This window comes from Wyeomyia smithii, chromosome 3 (assembly GCF_029784165.1).
Source record: "Wyeomyia smithii strain HCP4-BCI-WySm-NY-G18 chromosome 3, ASM2978416v1, whole genome shotgun sequence".
Lineage (NCBI taxonomy): Eukaryota > Metazoa > Arthropoda > Insecta > Diptera > Culicidae > Wyeomyia > Wyeomyia smithii.
In genome coordinates, this window is record NC_073696.1 from 268,094,414 (window position 1) to 268,119,331 (window position 24,918).

Here is a 24,918-nt window from a genome sequence, read left to right on the forward strand (position 1 = left end):
TCTACCAGCAAAGTTGCCGCTCGTAGCTCCATGGGATGGTTGTATCTTCTGTGTTCGTCTTTTTACTGCTTGGTGCGATTCGGGATTTTGAGCACAACAGCCTGACATTGATACCTTCTTCATTGGCCGTTCTTACGTAAATAACCGCACCATAAGCACGTTTGGCTGCGTCTGCGAATCCGTGAAGTTCTACTAAGCAACCTTTGCTGTGTACGTATCTAGGAATAGAGATTCTGTTAATTTCTTCCACCTGCTTACAGAACCATTTCCATTGATTCTTAATTTGTTCTGGAAGTTCTTGATCCCATTCTAGCTTTACCGACCAAATGTCTTGCATTGTTAATTTGCCATGAAGAACGATCGGACTTAGAATCCCTAGAGGATCGAAAATTTTTTGCACCTCTGACAATACGTTTCGTTTTGTGGTTCTTGCGCTCATATTTATGTCTGCTCGAAATCCAAACATATCAGCTCTTGTATCCCAAAGCATTCCCAGAATTTTCACTATTGAAGTGCTCCCATCGTCAGGTACTATTGAAGGATCGTTAGCTTTCCATTTATGTAGCTCAAAACCTGCACTCTTCAGAATCGTGCTCATCTCGTTCTTTGTTTGAATCAACCTTTCCGGGTCATCATGTCCTGTCAATACGTCGTCCATGTAGAAGTCCGTTTTAATTACATTAGAGGCTTCTGGATACCGTTCCTCGTTCTCGATCGCCAATTGTTGTAAGCACCGAGTCGCTGCAAATGGTGCCGAGCAAGTTCCATATGTGACAGTATTTAAGCGATAGGTGTTGACTGCTTCTTCTTGTGAGAATCGCCACAATATTAGCAGCAATTGCCGATCATCTACGTGAATCAACATTTGCCTAAACATTTGTTTTACATCTCCTGTCAGTGCGTAACGATGACTTCGGAACCTTAGAAGAATGCTGAAAAGTTCTTGTTGGATTGTTGGTCCGCTCAGCAAAACGTCGTTCAACGATAGTCCGGTTGATGTACTGGCAGATGCGTTAAAAACAGTTCTCAATTTAGTAGTCTTGCTCTCAGGTTTAAGTACAGCGTGATGAGGCAAGTAAAACATAGGTTTATCATTGTCTATGTCGTCTTCTTCAATTTTTTCCATGTGCCCGGATGTTAGATAGTCCTTCATGAAGAGTGTATAATCAGTTCTTAATTTAATGTTTTTCTCGAATCGTTTTTCTAGCTTGAGCAGCCTATCTAAAGCTAAGCTCCTGGATTCTCCGAGCTGTTCGATATTTGTCTTTGTCGGTAGTCTCAACACGAATCTGCCATCCTCACTTCGTCTGGTTGTATTAACAAACAGTTCCTCGCAAAGAATTTCTTCCTCTGTCAATTCTCTAATTGAAAGGTTAACTGTTCTCTCATTCAGAAACCAGTTCACGTCATTGCCAGTGTTTACGCGTGCTACTTTACCTCCAACTATCCACCCTAGCGCAGTATTCTGTATGAACGGTAATTGCTCACTTATTTGTATGTTTCCGTTTCGTAGTATGTCAAACAGAACTGAAACTCCCAAAAGCATATCAACAGGACGACTTAAATGAAATTCAGGATCAGCCAGGTTTACATCGTTTAAATCCCAATCGTTTATGTTCACGTCGTGTGTCGGTATTGCTCCGGTTATGGCAATAGCGAAGGCATAGCGTCTAGAACTTGGTATCTGTCATTTACAAATTTTTCCAACTGTTCGTAAGTGGGTGGTTTCGCTCCGGAAGCTGCTGATTCCCATTCCCTCCTGGTAGCTGAGTCCAACTTATTCGCCATTAGATGTACTAATATGGCGTCCCACGCATCCACAGGTTGCTCCAAAATCTTCAAGCACCTTAAATGTTTCCGTGCTGAGTCAAATAATTCGCGTAATTACACTGCTGCTTCAAAGGCCACCGCCTTCAGCTCAAAAAGCTCGCGAGTGTGCTGTTGGATGAGCAACTTTGGATTATTATATCGGTCAACCAAAAGATCGTACGCAATACTGTAGTTGGTCTCGGTAGTCGGTAGCAAATCGATAAGACCCAGTGCAGCTCCTTTTAACGATAGTTTCAAATACTAGAACTTTTGTATCGTAGGCAGTGAATTTCTTCGGTGAATCAATGAATTGAATTTGTCGATCCATTCCAACCAATTTTCTCCAGTACCGCTGAAGGTCGGCAAGTCCACTAATGGAAGACGTACCGAATCTCTGCTGAAAGTACTAGTAGCTGCCGGTCTCATATCTGGATCAGCTTATCAAACGTCGCCAGACCTGTAAGATATTTAACCTCAACCTCCGCTTTTCTGCCTTCTCCGGCATCCATTGTTCGAGATTGCTTTGAGCTTGGTCATACGTCTTGTAACAGTCCTTCAACATGTCCCTCCTGGTTGCCAGAAGGGCGATCTCATTTTAAAAAATTGCCACTGTTTCGATAATCTGCGTTATGCGCGATGCCGCATGATTTCGCTGAATCACTGCTCTTTCCAGCTCAGACTGAATAATGGCATACGTCGGTTGTTCCTGAACAATCTCTTGTTCGATGTGTTTTCCACTACCCCCAGCAGCCAGCGTGTCTCCGGAATTTTCCATGATCTAGTGAAAGAGAAAGTCGACGAAATGCTAAATGTAGTGTATTGCGCGATTGATTCATTTTTTCCTTGTTGTCTATTTTATAGCTTTGTGTTTTTCGATTCGTCCACCATATTGCAAAATATGTTACAGCAATGGTGCCGTTACTGATTCGCACAGGGCTAACCTCAATTTTGAGCCGATTCCGTTTTTTGTCCAACCCACGTGTTGGACCCATTTTTTTTTATGACCCAGATGTCATTCATTTCTCTAAACCTTATGACTAATCGACTTTAAAATTATTTCTTCTGATAGCTTTCTGTGTCTAAAGCTCAAACTTGCCCGAGTTATATAATAACCCTGGCGGTGGTGAACAATGGTAGGAAAATACAACGATACGACCCTTGCGTCGTTTCAGTTGTACGAACTGAATCAGAATTCGCCGATTTTCAGCCCAGGCGCTGCGAAAGTATAACCTAAAAATCGATAAGTATAGCAGAAAAAACGACCCACGTGTCATTTCCGATGAGTCCAACCCGTGCGTTGAAAACAATATCCAGCACGGCACTTCAATACGACCCACGTGTCGTTCTCTTTGCTCAATTAACCCTGGCGTTAAAAATTGCTGGAAGGTGCTCAGTGCTGCCTACCAATTGGAAGCTTCGTTCCTAAATTTGGTTATCGTGAAAATAAATTTACCTCTTCGATAGACGATCCGGTTCGAAGGACCATAAAATGTGTGTTACTGTTTCTGCTATGCGACTGCTTCGTTTGAAGGTTGCGAAAAAAGTGAAAGATTGGATAGCAAAACCATCTGACAGTATGTAGATACTCACGTACTAGATGTGTGCCAATATAACAGTTCGCACAGTTGTGATACTCGGTTATACACCAAAAGGAATGCATACGTTCAATTTATTTGACTGTTTATTCAATCCTCAACAATGGGTCTCCCTGTCGTACAGAGCGTTCGATTCGAAACGGTTGTGACTAGTGTCCGTTGACTAGCAGACGAGAGAACGAGGCAGCACTAGCGAATCTATACATTAGAGAAATGACAAGACACTCACCGTTAAGGCAACTGTCAACATCAAAACGGATAACGGCAATGCAAAGAGCCATCCGACGAAGTCCTGGTTCAGTCCCAGGGAGAGAAGGGTGCGATTCAGGAACTCATGAGAGACACGATCGAAAGCGTGATCAAGATCAAACGAAATCATCTTTCCTCTTTGCTTTCTCGCGATCAGCTGGGCCATGCGATCTTTTAGAGAAAGCGTCGCTTGGAAGATGGAACGGTCGGTGTTTGCACACTCCTGCGCGTCGCTCAGTACTCGGTGTGTCCGGAGAATGTGTTCCAATCGGGTCTTCATCACACGGGCGAGAATCTTGTAGTCCACGTTGAGCAGGCTTATCGGACGGTACGCTCTCGCTGTCCCATCACCACCACGCTTTTTAACTGACACAATTGTACCATCGGCGAATTCTGAAGGTAGCTCATTCGTCATAGCTTCATTGATAACGAAGTAGAGTTCTCTGTAGATGGCGTCGAATGTCCGTAGGTAGAATTCTACCGGCAGCCCATCGATGCCTGGCGATTTTCGCTTTTGCGACGTTCGGATTGCATTTTGTATTTCTTCGACTGTGATCTCTGTCATCAGGGCAGCGTTGTCTTCGTCGTCCTCGAGTATTGCTCTGTCGGTACCAAAAATTTCCCCTCCTGCCTGTCTTGTTTCTCCAGGCGCATGAAGCTCCCGGAAGTATTGGTGCATGTGTTGTTCGATCTGTTGGGATCCCACAATTTGTTCCCCACTCCCCGTTTGCAGCTGTGTGATGATCTGAAAATGAACTGGAAGGTGGAGATGTTCTCACCGGCAACAAGCGGCGCTGTAGTGTGAGCATTTCCGCTTTTATGCGACTTATGGTTACCAACATGTTTGGGTTTTGGAAGTAACCGTCATATGCGAGCCTTAGTTGAGCATATAGCCGTTGATGTTCAGCATTAAACAAGTTAAATGCTTCGCTGGATTTCCAACGGAAAAAAGGATTTTATTTTTGGCTTTGCGTGTGATACCCACCACGCCAGCCAGGTGGGAAAGTTTCTTCGTTGCAGGGTCCAAAATTGCCATCTGGTTTGGAAGTCGCTGATGTTTTCGATTGTCAAGAGGTGAGGACGAAGGGACCAGAAACCGCGTCCTTGATCACGGCCGAGGTGGGGGAGACAGATACGTGCTGTGAGGGCTTTGTGGTCTGTAAAAGAGCATACATGCGTAGCCGCACAGCGTAACTGCTCGCATAGGCCAGTGCTCACATACATGCGATCAAGTCTGGAAGCAGCGTTGTGTGTGACGTAAGTAGGGGCGTGTGTTGCGGGGTACAGTTTCAGCCACATATCGTGCAGTTGGAGCTGCTGTACGGTCGCTTGGAGAGCGGGGCTCGTATTAGCACTTGTGGAGTCGCTCGAGCGAAGCACGCCGTTGAAGTCGCCGGCGAGGATGACGTGTTGCGTATTGTGACGAAGGTAGTAAGCGATCGTGCCGTTGAAGAAGCTCTCCCTTTCCGCACGGGCAGCTGTACCCGAAGGAGCGTATAGATTGCAGAGAGTCGTATTCTGCACTGCACCCGCAGAGCAATGAGGCGGCCATCCAGACTCTTCTCCACATGTGAGAAGTTAATGTGGTCTTTCAACGCAATTGCCGTTCCCCGCCTTGCATGATCCACATTACAAATCACGTTAAAGCCGGGGAGGGAGAGTTGCTCGTTCTCCACCTCTTGGAGAAAAACGATGTCAAGTTCTAGCGTTCGTACGAGGTTCCGAAGTGCGCCGATCTTCGTTATATCGTTGATGTTTATGGAAGCGAGGTTGTAACTGGAGAACTCAGCCATTACGACAAAATAATATTCTCATCTCTCTAGTCGTCGTCGTCCCCTACGCGAGGTTTTTTTTTTCTCCAGTAGTTCGAGTGCGATGCTGCCTTCTGGAGCTGGACGAGCCAATGGACGAATCAGTTTCGCTTCCATCAGTCTTATCACCATAAGTCCTACGTATTATTCCCGCAGCAGCGTGGGATTGTTGACCTGCAGGAGAAGTCAACGACCCGCCGACTGGGTAAACAGATTGGTTCGAAGTCGAGGCTAACGAGGGGAACCCACGATTCAATGTTTCGTTTCACAATCATTTTTGCAACTCGAATACCCGTCGAGATGCCGGGAAAGTCGACATCGGCTCCATATTGCTGTTCTCGTATCGCGATAACATCACCGTATCTACTCAAGAAATCAGCAATTTTCTGGTCCATCACATCTTCAGACAAATCGTAAAGCCTTACTTCCACTGCTCCTCTAGGGTAATCCTCAAAAGGTATTTTTTACCATCGACTGCAATATCGTGTTTGTTGTCGTGTTCCTCTCCTATTCGCTGCGCCAATGCTAAATCCACGACTTTCACAAAAGAAACTCCCAAGGTTCTACTGTTCTGTATTCGTAGCACTTCACCTTGCTTCAGACCCAATATGGTCGCACAGAAACTATGCACTTTGGCATTGTCCGGTTTTTTCGGCACGTTTGAAAAATCTATGCGGAAGGTATTTTCTCGATCGAAAGACACAGTTTCAACTGATTAACGATAGCTTGCGTTCGACTTTCACAGCACGGTAGCGAAAACGCGTGTGTTCAGTACGGAAGTTGTACGCTCACTTGCTAATTGGAAAACAGATGAAGTGTGTCATTAGATGGAGGCCGATCAGTGACCGTAAATGCGTGTTGAGAATTAAGGGCAAATTCTTCAACTATAGCCTAATAAATGTGTACGCACCGACCAACGAGAAACCCGATGACGGAAAGGAGGAGTTCTATGAGCTCCTGGAAAAGACATACAATGAGTGCCCAGGACACGATATAAAGATTGTCATCGGAGATGCAAATGCACAGGTCGGGCAGAAAGACTTCTTCCGCCCCGTAACTGGTAGAGAAAGCTTCCACTTTACAACGAACGACAATGGCCTGAGGTTTGTTAATTTCGCTGCAGCTAGGGGGATAGCTATCTGTTGCACTTATTTTTCACGCCGGAACATACGTAAACACACCACGATGCACCCGAATGGAGTGCTTTGCTCTCAAATTGACCACGTTCTGATTGATGGACGGCACTTTTCAGACGTTACAGACGTGAGGTCGTTCAGAGGAACGAACGTTGACTCGGATCACTATCTCGTAGTAGCCAAAATCCGCGCCCGGCTGTCCAACGTGTTGAAATCCAAGGCAACGAGGAGGATGCAGTTGAACATCCAGCGGCTATCAACTGAAGGAGTGGCTGCAGAGTACTCGCAGAAGGTTGATGAACGGATTGAGGAAAGAGTTGAAGGGAACCTGAATGAACAGTGGAGGCACATCCACAGTTCGATCAGCACTACAGCACGAGAAGTGTTTGGTACAACTGCGGCAGCTGCGTCCAATGAGTGGTTTGACGCTGAGTGCCAGCGAGTGACGGAGGAGAAGAACCGCGCCAGAGGTCACATGTTGGCCACAGCTGTGACTCGTCAGAGCTTCTACAAGAAGGTCAACGGAATCAGGAATCGAAACGTGTCAGCCCCTGTCATGTGCCACGATAGGGAGGGGAACCTGATAACCGATAAAACAGAGGTGAGGAAAACAGTGGAGTCGAAAGGAGCAGAATGACTATTGAAAAAGATGATCAAGCTGTGGATCCACCATCGATGAACGAGGTGAAGAAAGCAGTGAAAGAGCTGAGAAACTGCATGGCAGCCGGGAAGGACGGCATTCCCGCCGAACTCTTCAAAGTCGGAAGTGAAGAGCTGCATCGTGCCATCCATCGGACGGATCATGCTGAGATCTGATGAAGAATTGCCCTCGGATTGGTTGGAGGGCCTCATATGCCCGATCTACAAAAAAGGTCATCGCCTGGACTGTAGTAATTATCGGGGCATAACTCTTCTAAATACCGTGTACAAAATCCTCTCCCGCATCCTGTTCCACAGACTGAGGTCGTTGCAGGAGACCTTTGATGACGAGTACCAATACGGTTTTCGAGGGGGACGCTCCACGACGGACCAAATGCTTACCTGCGACAAATCCTCGATAAATTTCGAGAATTCAACTTGCAGACGCACCATCTGTTCATAGACTTCAGGGCAGCGTACGATTCAGCTAAGAGGCAGATTATGCTCGAACATGGCTTCCCAACAAAGCTGATTAGGCTGTTACGTGCCACCCTGATGGTTCTACATCAAGCGTCAGGATAACCGGTGAGATATCGGACTCTTTCGTGACGTTAGGTGGTTTGAAGCAGGGTGATGGGCTTATTGTTCAACATCGCATTGGAAAGTGCTATGCGGAGGGCTGGTGTGTAGAGAAGCGGCACCATCATTACGAAGTCGCACATGCTTCTCGGTTTTGCGGACGATATCGACATCATTGGTATTAACCGTAGAGCAATGGAAGAGGCCTTCGGACCTCTCAGGAGGGATACTGCTAGATTGGGGCTTGTCATAAACTCTGCCAAAACGAAATACATGGTGGCTGGCAGAGTGCGTGGTAGTCCGTCGGAGGTTGGTGCTGCGGTGGTGCAAGATGGGGAAACAGTTGAAGTAGTCGACGAATTTATTTACCTGGGAACATTAGTGACATGTGACAACAAGGTTAGCCGTGAGATAAAGAGGCGGATAGCAGCCGCAAACAGGGCCTTTTACGGATTGCGTAACCAGCTGAGGTCCCGCAGTCTGCAAATCCGTACTAAACTTGCACTCTATAAAACACTGATTCTTCCGGTGGCTCTCTACGGCCATGAATCATGGACGCTGAAAGAGGCTGATCGGCGAGCTCTTGGTGTTTTTGAGAGTAGGATTTTGCGTTCAATCCTTGGCGGCAAACTAGAAAATGGTGTTTGGCGCAGACGCATGAAACATGAAGTGAACCAGGCATACAAATCGGCGGATATAGTCAAGCGGATAAAACACGGCAGGCTTCAGTGGGCCGGGTATGTAGCGAGAATGCCGGATGAGCGTCAAGCGAAGGCTATATTTAGCAGGAATCCCGATAGAGGTCGTCGACTTCGGGGTAGACCCCGCACTCGTTTGATGTGTGCTGTCGACGATGATGCACGCGAAATAGGTGTTAGGGGTGATTGGAGGATAGCAACCCCAGACCGAGGGACATGGCGACGTATTCTAGGTTCGGCACTGGATCGATAATTGGTCTGTCGCCTTAAAAGTAAAGTAAGTTAGAACAGTAGAAGTTCAATGGAAGCTGGGGGTACTTTCTACACTGATCACTGATTTATAAACTAACTTTAACTCTTTCAGTTTGCACTACATTTTTAATATTTATTCAAATTTATTTTAATTTAATTTGAGAAATTCATTATTTGGTACCAGAGCTTGACGAAGTCCCTTTCAATTGAATAACATTTTCGAGCACTTTGTTAGTCACATTAAAGCTACTCGAATGCTCTTGCATTGAGTTTGACAGTCGAAGGGCTCGAAAACAAACGAAGCGATTTTAGATTGTGTGACGTTACCTGAAATATGTTTAGCAATAAAACAAATATTGGGAAATCATATAGTTCATATTTTGGTCGTAACCTTTCCATTTAATACTTTTCCTGCGGTAGAGATTTTTAGCAACGCCAATACTGGTTTCAAATCCCTGAATGGCTTCAAGGCTCAGTGAGCAACAACAAAAATAAAAAATAAAGAAGCGTTACAAGTGCGGGAGAGCCTTTTAATACCTGGGTGATTAACAATGAGAATGGTGTGGTGGAAAAAAACGACGTGAACAAAAGACAACTTCGTCAGCACGAACTCTTCTTAATTGGGATGACTGCTTTTCGGGAAGGCTGCGAAATCGATGAGCGAGGGATTTTTCCAAAGGGCGATTGGTTTAGACAACCAAGCGGCGCTCATTCATTCGTACGCGGACAAGTCAAAAATGTGAAAAAAGTCATAACTGACGATGTCAGTAATGCCAATATCGGCAAAAGTGTTGAAAATGAAAAATGTCAAATGCCCAAAATTTATCATTAGTTTGGAAAAGGTGTTCATATCTGTGCATGAGAGTGATGAAACTGGTTTCATAAACACGTCAGTCAGTTAACCGAAAGTCAAATGAAATCTACTGATGGTAAAAACACAGACTATATAGTCAGTGATAGTCTGTGGTGAAACTGTATACTTCACAAAAAAACTCTTATAATGAAAAGTAACGAATTTGTTCCACATAAAAAAAATATCCAACGAGCAATTGCATCAGAATCTACGAAACAATCCTTTTGAAGCTATCCGTACGATTGCGTATCACACTTTTTCTGTGCTAATTAAACCTGAATGTTCAATCGACACTTTCTCAAACGCGCCGGCACCAGCTAACGTGTTTCATTCATCAAAATTCTCCTCCTAGACCGCGTGCATCAAATTGTCTATTACAACTGTAAACAAAAACAAAAATCTTTGAGTAGGATTATTTTCAAACGAAGCGAAGAGAAACTCTCAGAGTTGCACGGAATTCCCGCTGACTGTTGGTCGAAAAGTGTTGCACTTTTTTCTTCGTACATGGCCGCACGAGCGGCGGCTGTTCATCCGCTAGATAACTTTTCAACCGACGCGCTGATGATGGCCGGAATTAAAATCCACCCGCCGAAATGGCGATGCCATCGATAGCAGCGCGTTTTTCTTTTTTTTTTTTTTTGTTACACTTCACTCTCCCTGATGATACAAAAAAAAAGAATAAAAGAATCTGCAAGCGGAACAGTTTCATTTAACGAACCGTTACACATGGTTAAGGGTGACCAAATAGAAAATTATTGATTGATTCTATCCAAGTTCGAAGAGACGATTTGAGAAGATTTTATTTTTATAAGGTTGTTTTTTCTTAAAGTGCTGAACGCAAAATCATCGATTATTTTAAGTATTTTGAAAAATTGTTGGCAGGTCTACTATTATGGTTGATTTTTTTTCTGGAAAGTATTTTCCACAGGCATAACCAACACTGATTGAATTGTTCAACTTAGGACGGTCCCCTGTTGTTAGAAACTGCAACACAACACATTTTAACGTTCCACTTGAATTTTTACAAGGACTTTTTTACCATAAAATAAAATGCAAATGCCAAATTGGAGTTGTTAGTCATTTTTTTTTTGTTTCGTTCGAATAAACCTTTCCATCGCGGGGACCAAACTTTCGATTTTTATTCGTTGGTTTTAAACTATCTTCCGGCGAAATTTGCAGCCTCGTTTTTCCTTCCTAAACGTAGTAGTTTTGCTTGTTTGAGTGAATCTAGGCTTCCATACAGGCTGACTATTTTCTACTGGCATCAATTTGTAATTGTAAAAATTCTAGGCTGTCACACACACATCCGCACAGGAAAATCAAATGAAAATAATTCCCCGAAATTCGTGAAACACGCGGGTAGAAACACTGTTAGAAAAATTTTCTAACCTCAAACTTGATATTCAAATGGAATACCGTTGCGAAATTGCGACTAGCGGGTTCTGTTCTCTCCTTTTCTGTTAGTTTAACATTTTGTACTGTGAAACTCAAGCTAGCGACTCAAGCTAGCGACTAGCGGGTTCTGTTCTCTCCTTTTCTGTTAGTTTAACATTTTGTACTGTGAAACTCAAGCTTCGCCTCTACGGGAGCTCTATCGACTGTATCTAATCTAAATTGAAAAGCTAGCCAAAGGCTAGCCCGTAAGCTAGAGTGCAGAGTGAAATTGTGAAAATTGGATTCGCGCATCCACATTCTCGAAGCATCATCAATCTGCGAAGCTGGCTTGAATGGCCCGTTTTTTGCGAAAATTCAGGGGCTAAAAAACCGGATGTTAGGTGCAATAATATGTGCCGGTTTCAGTTCAATGAGTGAGATTCAACGGAGATTGCAGAATATCTGTTCAGGTGGTCCAGTTCCAGGCGGTTCTCCTGTGGACTGATCGTAAAGCACACACTACACCAGTCTCTAATTACACTTCACGCTGATAAAGCAATTTGTCGCCAGAGCTGACACCGGCGAAAACTCCCATCCCCTATTCACGTTCCACTAACCTTCACCGCTACTGGGACTCTGGCCTGAAGCAACACGGCATCGGAAACAAAAGCCATCGTAGACAAAAAGTAAATCAACACAGCATAAATAACGTGACCGGAACACTTATTATTTCGAGACCCTTCATCCCATTGAACTCGACGAATCGGCGGCGGTGGGTTCCACATCGGCAGCCGGAAACGGATAGATCCGACTGAAATCCTTTTCCGGTTACCAAACACTTGCTGGCGGACGGTTCCACCAGTCGCTGACGACATCATCACATTCAGCCCAGCTCTGGGTCAGCCGAACCTTTAGGTCTAGGTGACACCGCAGATGGTGACACCGCACACCCCCAGGAGAGTAACTGAACTGGACACTGGTGGGCCCAGAAACGTTGTCGGCTTCGCTGTTTCCTGGAACGGGAAATCGGCGACAAAAGTGACACTTTAGAACAGGAAGAGAGACAACGAGCGACATTGACATGGCAAGTTTTCTGAAAATGACAATAACCGAAATAGGTGGAACGTTCTGCCGGGTTCGGGCAGCATGAAAACGTGAACGGAATGTGAGTCAAGGTGGGGCATGATTTTTAACTCTGAACTGTTTGCTAACGTTGAAGAACAACTTCACATCAAATTGGAAGAATATCAAGAGATTATAAACAAAAACAGATAATCAATAAATGCTCTTATATCAAATTGAAGCCTTTTTCTCACGAAAATTGACTCTCAGTACAAACAATATGTCTTCAACGATTGTTGAATATTACACGTCAGGTAAAATATTTTCTCATTTGAATTTCAGTTGCTTCTGACATGAACCACGACTTTGTGTGAAATTAAGTGCAATATTATTTATATTTCAGATGTTTCTGACGTAAACCACGGTTTGTTTGATAATTTTGTGCAATGTTATTAAAATTTGCGTGGAATATTATGAAATTTTCTATCATTAGCGATGGAAGTAATTCTTTACATGCGATTCGATATAAAGTTTTTTTTACTGTGTAGTTACAAACTGATCATTAACAGCCCAGGGATTTCCTAAAACTTTTTTCCTAGTGAACATGGATAGATCGCTCTTATTTTCTCAGGATTCGTCAATAATAATCGAAGTTTATCAAGAATATATCTCATTTCTGCTAGTGGGGAAGGGAACGTTGGTTCAGGATTCACCATGATAACTTATGTGATCATACAAAAAACTCTCAACTGTCTCTATTTTGCAATTTCCTGTTGATTCTCTGTTCTGCTGACAGACTCGAGAAGCACAATTGGTTTATTGATATTTGGTAACGGTTAAGACCAACAGACTGCTGTTGGGGCCGTGCACCAGGCCGTGGCACAGTGGGGAATCGCTGGCCATCAGCCAAAAAATTTTTTTTCCGTTAGCTATTTCATAATCTTTTTCCATAATTGCTATAACATTCAAGTGTCTAAATCCAAAATTTGGGCGCAATATCATGAAATCTGAATTTTTTATGACTTTTCAAAGCTTGACGAACTGACGTTTTTTGTCTTTTTTTGAAAAAAAAGTATATTTCTTTAAAACGCTCTGTAGCTTTAATGACAGCTTTGATTTTTTTGACGTCAAAGGAAAAATTGTTGTAAATATTGTGCAAAACAAACCCTTTTCATTATATATTGTAAAATTTGGTTATAATAGGCCTGACACTAAAAAGAATTTAAAAAACGTGATTTTTTGTAGAAAAGCAGCTTAAAAGTTTGATTGCCGCAGTTTGCCACGGTTGTGACTACATTCAAAATTTACATAAGAACGTAAGCTTTCAAATGCATACTGTCCGCTGTAGCGCAAAACTGCGCAAATTGTCACTTGAAAGAAAAAAGCGATAGCAGATTTTTTTAGTTTTTATTTCTGAAGCTGAAATTTCATCCAGGATTCATTTCAATCATAACCATGATACCCCATTAATGAAAATTTATGCTTTAGTACTCAATCCGTAAGTATAAAATATAAATTTGGGCAAAAATCACAAAATTTTTCAATGAAAAGTTATGAAATAAGTGGTAAACAAGAAAACTGTAAACAAATCTTTATGAAATTTTAATTATGTCAAACTTTATCACTTTCTGCAAATTAAAAACAATATTAAACACATTCAGCCTTTTTCAATTTATGATCATGAAATTCGCTAAACTGATTGAAGTGTCAAATACTAGCAGCAAATTCATACCATCAAACTCCGGCTAACAATAGCCCGTTTCGATGCAAAAGTAAAGCACACATTTTGCTTTATGAGAAAAAAAAAAAAAACAAAGAACAGTCGTCGCTCTCCGCATTTTTTCGTATTTATTCAGAACGTTGTGTCATTCCAGTGTCTTGGTTTTCAAATCTATAAATTCGTTGAGTTTTATTATGAAGCCTTCAACTTCAGCGGCACCACCTAAATCAATGTCTAGTAAGTTGTCAATTCATATTGTTATACATGTATTTAAATGTCCTCTTTCAACCATTGAAACCAGATTAGGAAGATAATATATATATGAAACAATGAAACATCGAAAATTACTAGAAGAAATGAAAATTGCAGCGAAAGACATTTTTCCTGCTGATAAGTATAATGAACTTCAAATTTTCTGGAAACAATTCAACACAAGATTTAAGCGATCACAGCAGAAGATGATAGTGATGATGACTTTATCAATTTGTAATTAGTTTGTATTACTTATGTTGTTTTAGTTTATTTAAAAAAATATCTATATTTAGGCAAAACTTGTTTAGTTCGAGGGGTCGTCCATAAATTACGTATTTTTCCATTGGGGAGGACGTCCGGTGGCACTACTTGTGGTCAAAGATCAAATAATTCTATAAAAAAGGAAAAAAAATGCCAAAAATATTAAAAATTGGGTTTCGTGCTTTATGGACGCCCTCAAACAAAAAATGGATGCCAAATTCGTGTTCAGCGCCCCAAAATTATGTAAATACCAAGTTTTTGTCGCATTTATCGACACTTTTTTTGCTTGGCCAGCCTTTGTATGGAGTCGCCCCACTGTGCGTGGTTTTGCCGTGGAATTACGTCTGACGGTAGCATATAGTGGGGTAAAAATTCAAAACCCAAAAACATCGAGAGTGTCACGCAAATTGACCACTTTTAAATGTTTTCTTTATTCTTACAGCAATCGATGGAAAATGAGCTAAACGTCCACCAAAATGCGGCAAATTGTGATTTTGTGATGCTCACAACTGACGCTAAAGTATACAAACGATTTGGATTTATAATCGATTTTTGATACCGGAAGTTTAACTCTCAGTAGTTATGTATAAGAGCATACTCATACAGAAATCTGCTCTTTATTGTTTACCCAATCACTGTGCAGACGGACCAACCGGCAGACATCAGCACTGCATAACATGTCTGAACATAATTTTGTCCCGATTTCTCGCGTCGCGTTTTTTTTTCAGCCATTTGGTCAACTGCGAGTGTGCTGGTAGAGCTGTTTATTATAGTTATGTCTTGTTTGCTTGCTTGCAGTATGTGCGGAGCGGAGAATAACAAGAGAACAAGAATCATCCCGTGTCATCGGTAAGTGGCAATCCAAGATCAAGGTTTTTTTTTCCAAATAAAGTCTTAGCAATGTTGCTAGGAATATGTTATCTACGCCTGGCTATCTCATGCCCTGAGAGGGTTAAGCTCTGTTGAGTTTCGAAATAACTACGTGAAGTGCTCCCAGTGAAAATGATTCTCTTTCAGGGGATCACGAGAAAAACTTCTCTAACACTTTTCTTTTATGAAGTGACCCTCTGCTCACCCTCACACCAAAAAGCTCTGTTGAGCCCCCTAGTAGTGGACACGCAGGTCTTAACCATACAAAACAAGAATTATAACTGGGTTGTTTAGCTTTATCAGGGTTTTTTTATATCATCTGACCAATACCAATGTTTTTCAAAAATTTTCTATCGTTGTCTTTAAATTTTTAAATCACGAATTAAAACTGCTCGAAATCGCTAAAATGACAGTCCGTCCATATACCAACTGTCATTGTAGCGACTTAGAGAGATTTTTATTCATCATTTTCTGAACATTCTGGAATACATAAAATCCTACTGAAACTGTTATATTTGCATACAGTTAAGAGCTGATTATATTAGCTTCCTAAAACAGGAAGTGTATTTAATTTTAACTCTGCAGAGCCTGCCGCAGGCCACGTAGCAAATATTGGAAATTTTCCTAATTTTGACCTTCAAAAACCTCAAATGTAAGCACGTGTAAACACATCTTCTGATAGTGTGCCTGAGAGCCCTGTTTGTGCTGCTCAAGAACCAATGTTAAAAGTTTGCGGAAAATTTGCGTTTTTGTAGAAACAGCTGTTTAAAAGTTTTTTATTTTTTCTGTATATTTTAAATTAAAAAAAAAAAACACCAATTTGGTCCAGACCACAATAAGAATGCGCAAAACTAGTATAATTATTAGTTTGTATACACGGATGAGGTTTTTCTATATCCGAAAAAAAAAAACTGAATTATGCCTCAATTCACATGGTTTATGGACAGTCCCTTGTCACTACAATACTTTCTCATATGACTAAATCATCTACAGTAGAAAATTAACAATTTGACAACAAAAAATAATTTTGGCCGTAAATGTTAATTTTCCGACCATTGTGCAGTGGCGAAAAGAATTCAGGTGAATGAGAGGTTTTATTGAGTAGAATGAGAAGAAAGGAAAAGGAGCTAATGCGGTGGTGCGAGGATTAGAGATAAAGAGAGCGAGCGAAAAAATAGAAAAAAGAGAGATTTGTAGAAAGTGAGAGAGAGAGAGAAATAGTGATAGAGATAGATAGGGATAAAGAGAGATAGAAAGGGATAAATAGAAAAAGATAGAGATAAAGAGAGATAGGGAGAGGAAGTGATAGAAAGAGAGAGCAAAAGATTGAGATAGATAGCAAGAAAGAGAGAGCGAAGGCGAAAAGAAAGATAGAGAGAAAGAGCGATAGAAAAATAGAGAGACAGAGAGAGAAAGCGATAAAGAGATAGAGATAGAAAGAGCGACAGAGAGAGAGAGAGAGAGAGAGAGAGAGCGATGGAGATAGAGGGTGATAGAGAGATATGATAAGAGAGGGATAGAGATAGAGAGATAGAGATAGAGATAGATATGGAAAAAGAGATAGAGATAGAGATAGAGATAGAGATAGAGATAGAGATAGAGATAGAGATAGAGATAGAGATAGATATAGAGATAGAGATAGAGATAGAGATAGAGAAAGAGATAGAGATAGAGGGATAGAGATGGGGATAGAGATAGAGATAGAGATAGAGATAGAGATAGAGATAGAGATAGAGATAGAGATAGAGATAGAGATAGAGATAGAGATAGAGATAGAGATAGAGATAGAGATAGAGATAGAGATAGAGATAGAGATAGAGATAGAGATAGAGATAGAGATAGAGATAGAGATAGAGATAGAGATAGAGATAGAGATAGAGATAGAGATAGAGATAGAGATAGAGATAGAGATAGAGATAGAGATAGAGATAGAGATAGAGATAGAGATAGAGATAGAGATAGAGATAGAGATAGAGATAGAGATAGAGATAGAGAAAGAGATAGAGATAGAGATAGAGATAGAGATAGAGATAGAGATAGAGATAGAGATAGAGATAGAGATAGAGATAGAGATAGAGATAGAGATAGAGATAGAGATAGAGATAGAGATAGAGATAGAGATAGAGATAGAGATAGAGATAGAGATAGAGATAGAGATAGAGATAGAGATAGAGATAGAGATAGAGATAGAGATAGAGATAGAGATAGAGATAGAAGTAAAGAGAGAGAGGGAGAGCGATAGAGAGAGAGAAATTGAAATTAATGAAATGAAATGACGTGCCATCGTGCTCTGCGTTCCGTTGAGGATGATGTACTCAACAACTCGCTATTGCAAGCGGTATTTTCTGACTGCTGGAAGAAGTTAGATATGCTCTCGGTTCAAAAATAAGGTAACAAGCACGAGCTATCCAAGAATAACCTCACTATCCGCGGGATCAAAATTATTTGAGATTCTCGTTGGTATGCTTGTCATTCTCCTCAGTATGTGAAATGAGCGGAGAAAAAATTCACCGCGCACTTCCCTGCGTGTAGCAAATGCTTTCACCACACTGCTTTTTTCTCCACTCTGAAGTGTCTCAACCAGCTTACAGAGAGACAAACACACTTCCAGCTCACCCCACATCTGATAGAAACAAGAGAGAAAACGCAGAAGTACACCACAGTGTTCACTGGCGAGTAGTCCGGAAGGTGAAAAAAAAACCTACCGGACAAAAGTGTAGTCCTCGTGTAACTACACCGTGAAAGCGAAATCAACCAGGGTAAACTCGACCGGCACGAGCAACGCAGTCTATCTTTTTCCTCCCAACGTGACGTGATGTGTAGTCTCTCGCAAGAGAGAGATTTCAGATTTCACCGCGGTGCTTCCAGCAAACTCTCCAGATAAAAATCGTCCGTCGTTCTCTTCTAGCATGTGCGTCGATTTGCTCTTTAGTGTGAGAGCAGTTGTTTTCGCAGTGCAAGATGTTTTCCTGCACTCTAGAGATTTTCTACGGAGAAAAGACAAGCATGCTCGTTGGCAACGTTTTACTTCGTGAGTTCAAGACATATATCTCGATAGGCCAACATGACTTTTACCGATCGACAACAACTAACTTGCTTCACTTTACATCGAATTGTATTTGAAACATGGAGAACGCGATGCAAGATCTGGAAGCAGCGTGGAGCGTCCTAGTGTATCACACTATTTCGCCTAAGGGCTGAAATCAAACCTTGTTGACTGCACACTTTTCATAAAACTAGGCACAACGAGTCAGAAAACTTCGTTTACTTGTCGGATGTGCCTCAAGGGAGCAACCTCTGACCACTGTTTTGTTTTTTTTTTTTTCAATTTTCTTAAAAGCCAAAGATATTTGTGTGCTGCTTGATGCGCAACTATCCTTCTGGCGCCACTTCTATATTATTGCACAAGCTAGCAAGAACCTGAGTTTCATTATGAGAATAGCCAATGTTATAATGTGTAAGCCTTGAGTTCGAAATTATAGTTATAGTTGGGCTTAGTCAGTGTCACCTTTGTAGTAATAATCTGCTATTGGTGGACATGAATCATAACATATAAGTTTTTTAATCAAAGATTACGCGTACTGAAGGTTCCCAATGTCTCAAATAAGCTTGTGGGGCACACCCATAAAGCCCAAAAAGGCAGATGACGAATAACTGAACACAAATATATAACGCATTCCGATTCAACGTTGATGAAATTTTCTATGAAAAATACGCCCTTTTAATTTGTTTGTCTTTTTTTTTGGGTAAACATAAAAATATGGCATGAACTCATTTTACATATCAGATTTTATTCAAAATTTTAAAAATTAGTTATTCTTATATTTGAGTAGATTTAGTTCAAAAACATAAAAAATATACTAATTTTTGATTTTTTTTTGCATTTAAAGTAACACTGATTTGATTCTCTGGTATTTTTAACAAAACTAGAAAATCGAACAACTGTTTTAAAAGTTAAAACTTTTTGAAAATAAGATATTGCGAAAAAACTGTTTTTTATGGTCACCCTATTTCGGAACTCGTCACTCAAAGTTCTTCAATTGTGCTTAAAATTGCAGGGATTGATATTCGTCGAAAATAATCAAATCCGTATTTATTTGTTGGGTCATTAGGGTGATTGGGAAGCTTTACAAAAAGCAGTCAAAACCAAATCAATGAAAAACAATTGACTCATGAATTCAGCAGTTGCCAGATTCTGAAGAGGTTCGAAAAAGAGGCCAAAATGTCAAATTGAGCTTCGTCAACACGATTCTACAGTATTTCAAAAGAAATAAAAAAGCATAGGAAAAATCTTACATGACAATATGTACACCTTTCCCCTACACGTGCAATAAAATTTTGGGAAAATGTGACAGCACTTTCAGACATCATGAAGCGAAACAATTTGACAGGTAAAACGACTGGGTCTGATTTCGAGCAGTTCAAAGGCAATGGGGACCGAAATTGGCAACCAATAAGAGGAAGCTCGAAAAAGGACACAGCCAATTTTCTTTTAGGTTAAATGAACACGGGGGTGTGGGGTGAATAGATAGTGTTAGAGGAATGCGTTCAAACTGGAAGAAGCATGTAACTCAGTCGCATTTTCAACTGTGCAGGGTGTGAAGACTTTTTTTACAAAAAAGTTCGAGATTTTGTCGGAATCGGAAAAATGCAATGAAGAAATATGGTTATACCTAAAGCTGAATAAAAACATGTATTTGTTAGCTAAACATTTGGCCAAAATACCTCGTCACCCCAATAAAGTTCATCTAAAAAAGATCAGCTCACACCGTCGGGTGCTTTGATTCGAGAAATACTTTAGTAGGTAACACTTGAGAAATAATTCTGAAAAAAAAAAAATCCACTCACTAATTATGGTTTAATGGATCCTCCAATCAATGCAATATTTTTGTAATGAATCGTTTGAACCTTCCGGTGATTATTTCGGAGCTCATTTGCGATTAATTGTAGACTTTTTTTCCCCGCATCTCGCCTCCGCGCAAAAATCGCAAACATATCCTCATTATGTGAAGTGTGTAAAAATGTATCCACTGACTCATTCCGGAATTAACGTCGAGCAGGATTACGCCATTGATCGCACACGCTCGATGAATAATTGAAGCTCCCCGACTGTTTGAATAGCTGAACGTTGTCGGTTTCATGTGGGTGTTTTTTTTTCTCCCTTCATTCGCCACATCCATGATACCTCTAGTCAATGAAAGCAATTCCGGCTGAACCCGGCCCACCTGACCTGATAATTTCTGGTCTCATAGTGCAACGTGAAAAAATCAAACTACAAAAAAAAAAAACTGTGTACCAGAATTGCTATTTACCCACAGTGCCCGAACACCCATTATTATTTTCCGCAACGAACGCACTCGGACGCATATCCGGTTCCAGGTCGGGATGCGTCGTGTAAATTTAATGTGTAAAACATATATCAATTAATGGCCGAATCGGATTCGTTTGCAGGATTCCCGTGAACCGCTCTTTTTCTCTCTGGCTGGTAGGTATTATTTACCGTTTTACATCTACACGGACTCGGGAAAGCGATCCAATGGTGCACCGGACGAAACGACTGATAGCGGATTGTGAACCCTAGCTTCCTCACACCTTCCCTCTCATAAAAGTGTATTCAATTCGTTAGACTCGCTGTAGTTCATTGTGTCGCGATTGGGCTTCACAAACGGGAAGACTGACTATATTGTATCATGGCTTCGAGCGAGAATTTATTGGATTATTATTTTAATTGGATAATAATTGTTTATAGTTCTAATTAGCGTCACTATAAAGCGATTTATATGATTTGGTTGTTACCTATGCTCGTACTAATGCTGGTGCCCAAAATGTTGACAGCAACAGACGTGTACGCGATGCTGTTTTATTACCACGTTTGATGCTTGCTGATTATGACGATAATAATGAAAGCGTGAATACTGGCAGCAGCTTTTCGGGGATTCAATTTCTATTAGGAGCCGCTCTTCGTCGCCGCATCGATGATGCTTCCGATGCCTGACAATTCGCTTATAAAGCCGGGAACGGCGAAATTGGATTACAACAATTTGTGCATCGCGGATGAATCCCGTCGACAGCTAATCGGTTTTGAATGAATTATTTAATCAGGGAGCAGTTATGAGTTACGACTAAGATTGAATTAAGTGAACGCAGCAAAAGCTGTTTCCAAATTACCCTAAAAACCTTGAAATGACGTGTAAATATTTAAATACATAATATTACATTTTTTTTTTACTTTTGTAAGTTCAGTTCTTTTCCGGATACGAATCAGGGCAATCGGACGCACTTTATAATGGTCCTATTTCAAGGAAAAGCAAACTCGATAACGAGATTACCATTCATCGCCATTTTTTATAGGAGTGAACTAGGCTCTTTGTGACCGACCGACCGACCCCAGCACTCTTGGCGTTAGTTCATTCCGCCGGGAGGGAGCGAAAATGTAGTGTGCATGTTCAATTCCGATGCAGATCCCGACAAGCAGTCGACGGGATGGAAGAGTTCGGGTGTTGCCGATAATTTCCCGTATTGCACCTCCAGCTAGTGTGGAAGGCAAATATTTATCGGAAAAGTTTCACTTTCCTAACCGACTTCGAGCAGTTCCCGATTTCCTGATATAGTGTTCTGGAAAAAAACTGTGCAGAGTAGGTGTATCTTACGTTTAACTGCTTCTGATTGGTTTACTTATTTACCAAGCAACGCCATTCTGTTTATTCATTTACGCTTTGGTACACATGTTAGGAAAACCTTTGGTCTAACTTTCCGGTGTTTTACCTTGACATAACATGGCTTTGATCTCTTCGAATCGCCCAGAATAGAAGCAAATATTCCACCAAACTTTTTATTCCATAAACTGAACCCAAATTAGTATTGCTTGGCTAAATACAAACAGTACGAGTATTTTATTCTAAAAATAAAGCAACTGAATTGGAAAAAAATGTCCTTAACATACCGAGAAACAGACAGCAGGAGGAACGGTAATGGATATTGCTTTCTCCGTCGTCGTAAATACTAATGTGTATGCTCGAACAATTTGTCCATACATTTACTGCGTCCTTTTTTATGCTACTGGTAAAGCAGCGCTTTGAACATCAGAAACTGAACCGGTTAGAAAACAAAGAGGAGAGTTTTTTTTTCGTAATGAATATAACGAAACAGTCATCCAGCCTCTCTACCAATGGGAGTTGTCAATGATGAAGACATGAAACGTAAAAAAAACTGACCGTCTAGGACTGGGATATGATGTGATAAAATGAATTTCAGCTGTGAATGGTAATGATGAAGGTCCTCTAAACCCTTGAGATTGGCCCATTTAATGTTTATTTCTGTGTTGTTTTATATAGCGTTGTGTATAGCGAGCAACTCATTCGAACCACTTTGCATCAAAATAACAAAAAAATGAACTAGTTTTTCAACTGGTTTTGTGAACTAATGAATCATAACGCTCTAAAAATAAAACAAACCTGGACTTATTAATTACAGTCATTGTTCGAGAAATAATTTCCAGAAATATTACTAGCTGACGCATATGTCATGAAACTAATCACGGATTGAAAAGCTCGCCCATTCACTGTGCATAATGGTTATTAAAATCCAACCATTTGACGAGCGTTATTTGCGCTGTGGTTAATTTACCAACTGTACTCTCACTGCAAAGTCAATGAAAATGTATGCCGTTAGAAACGCAATTACCGGTGGTGGCCTGTTGACTCAGCTGTCGAGCACGTCATTATTTAATATTGTCAATAATTGGTACCCAATAAAAACCGAGAAACCGAGAACAAAACAATAATTTTCGAGCATGTGATGATAATTGCTAACAAGGGGCCTTTTTTCCTCTCTGTTCTGTTTGTTTGCCATAAAAGCTTGAACTATTGCCAGCTCGGCACGGCCTCGAGCCCTAGCAAGGGTTTGCATACGCTTCAACACCTGCTTTGGACACAGTCAAACCGAAGCTCTGATCCAAAAAAAAACCACAACTGGCCTGCCCCAAAATAAAACCACTTCGGCATCGAGCAAATAAAAGCCAGCATAAATTTGTTATAAAACACCTTCTATCGTTTGAATAAATCGCAAAATTTTACAACCCGCATTGCACTACAGGATATTACAGCTCCAGCTCCAGTCGTTCAAGGGCTAACTTTTGCCCTGCCGTTACGCCAATCTCCCGAACCCAGTCGCTTTCCCAGTTTTATGCGCGCGGTTAACCGGCAAAAACTTGAGCCAGACTTGTGGGCACACACAGGAATGAAAGCGAATATCTATACTGTACCATAAAAGGCGACTCCTGTCGGTGATTGTATTACACACGCCGCTCTGTACGCCGGTGGTGGTGGTGAAAAAATAATCACCCGAAAAGCGTCCCGAACACGCCGGAACACTAGACTATCAAATTGCCGCCCAGCAAACCACATCAGAGTGGAAACTTTCGCAGTAGGTACCAACTTTCGCCGCCACGCCGTGGGGAAGAAAAAGTAAGAGGAGGAAAAAAAATCCACGAGAAATGACTCAGTCCGGTCTCTGTGTGGTTCTTTTTTGTGTGTAACTACACATATAAATATATTTCGGCCTCTAAAATACCTCACCATTTCGAGTTCGTTCGGTCCGCCCCGGCAGGAGAACGCGTGAGAGGATATGGAAATTGAGTCCAATAAAAGAATAACATTATTCGTGCGATAGTTTTACAGTGCTTCGGGACCACCACTAATATAGATTTATTATGTTAGACAGCCACATGTTTATGCTGGTTAAGGTACGAAAAACAGAACAATATCCAGCCGAAATTTTTCGATACAACCTTCGAGATTGCAGCTAAATGCTGATCGCGAAAAACGATAATATTTTGATCAACGTCCCCCGTCAATACCATTGAGGGGAGAAGAAAAAAAGACAGCACAAATGAAAAGAAAATATAAATGCTTTCTGCCAAGGGGCTGGCAAGGTAGCTTTCTGGCGTAAAAAACATCTATCCTAAATCATTTTATCTGCCGCCAAAATTTGCTTTACTTAAACTTGTTACAAGCTGAATATACTAAGGTCTGTGCTCGAAAAAGAAATGCACCATTTTTATCTGTGTGTAACGCTTATGTCCGTGGGTAAAAATTGATGAAAAGCTGGGTATAACTAGTTTGGAGTGTATTATTTTCAATCTCATAACAATCGATTCAGTGATTATTGAGATGTCATCGGAACAAGAAGAAAATCGTCAGAGAAGTTTGCGCGATGTTATGGAAAATCCGAATGCGGCCTTGAGATGGATCGGAAGACAACTGGGAATCACCCATACAACTGTGTCTCGGGTGGTAAAATCGTTTGAGAAGTCCAAGACTACCGAGCGGCTGCCTGGAAGTGGAAGAAAATCCAAGACAGTTGACCCTGTGAAGGCTCGGAAGGTGCTGGATTATTTCAAGCGTAATCTGAACCTTTTAATTCGCGACGCGGCTCTGAAGGCAAAGTGTTCTGCCTTGTTCGTTCAGCAAACTATAAAACTAGTTTGGATTCGTGTAATCAAGGTCTGGAAGGCACCGAACTGGACGACGTGATCAACGAAACACGGCGGCCTACAGAGGGGAATCGCCTGCCAACGACCCAAAAATGAAAATGCGAAATTCATTTCAATTATATTTCCTATAGTTGTATACTATTGAAGTGTCAGAATCCAAATTTTTAGAGCATTACGACAAAATTTGAATTTTCTATCAATTTTCAAAGTGAACTGAGCGTTTTTTAGCGTTTTTCTTGAAAAAAATGCAATGTTGCGAAATTTG

The 24,918-nt window shown here is 41.2% G+C and overlaps 1 protein-coding gene across 1 annotated transcript; it reads right to left on the minus strand.

The window, feature by feature from the left end:
- Position 1: 1 nt before the first annotated feature.
- Positions 2-2,235, minus strand: LOC129729277 (uncharacterized). Its single transcript, XM_055687789.1, has 4 exons — positions 2,160-2,235; positions 1,889-2,048; positions 1,696-1,846; positions 2-1,465 (listed from the first exon to the last, which is right to left on the minus strand). The coding sequence occupies exons 1-4, from the start codon at positions 2,233-2,235 to the stop codon at positions 2-4; spliced, it is 1,851 nt and encodes a 616-aa protein (XP_055543764.1).
- Positions 2,236-24,918: the final 22,683 nt, after the last annotated feature.

Bases quoted from the DNA above. Each gene is read 5' to 3' on its own strand.
- LOC129729277 (XM_055687789.1), bottom strand. From the start codon at position 2,235: ATGAGACCGGCAGCTACTAGTACTTTCAGCAGAGATTCGGTACGTCTT. The intron at 2,049-2,159 runs GTACTGGAGAAA...TATCGTTAAAAG, and splicing joins GGACTTGCCGACCTTCAGCG to GAGCTGCACTGGGTCTTATC. The intron at 1,847-1,888 runs GTAATTACGCGA...GAAACATTTAAG, and splicing joins GTGGCCTTTGAAGCAGCAGT to GTGCTTGAAGATTTTGGAGC.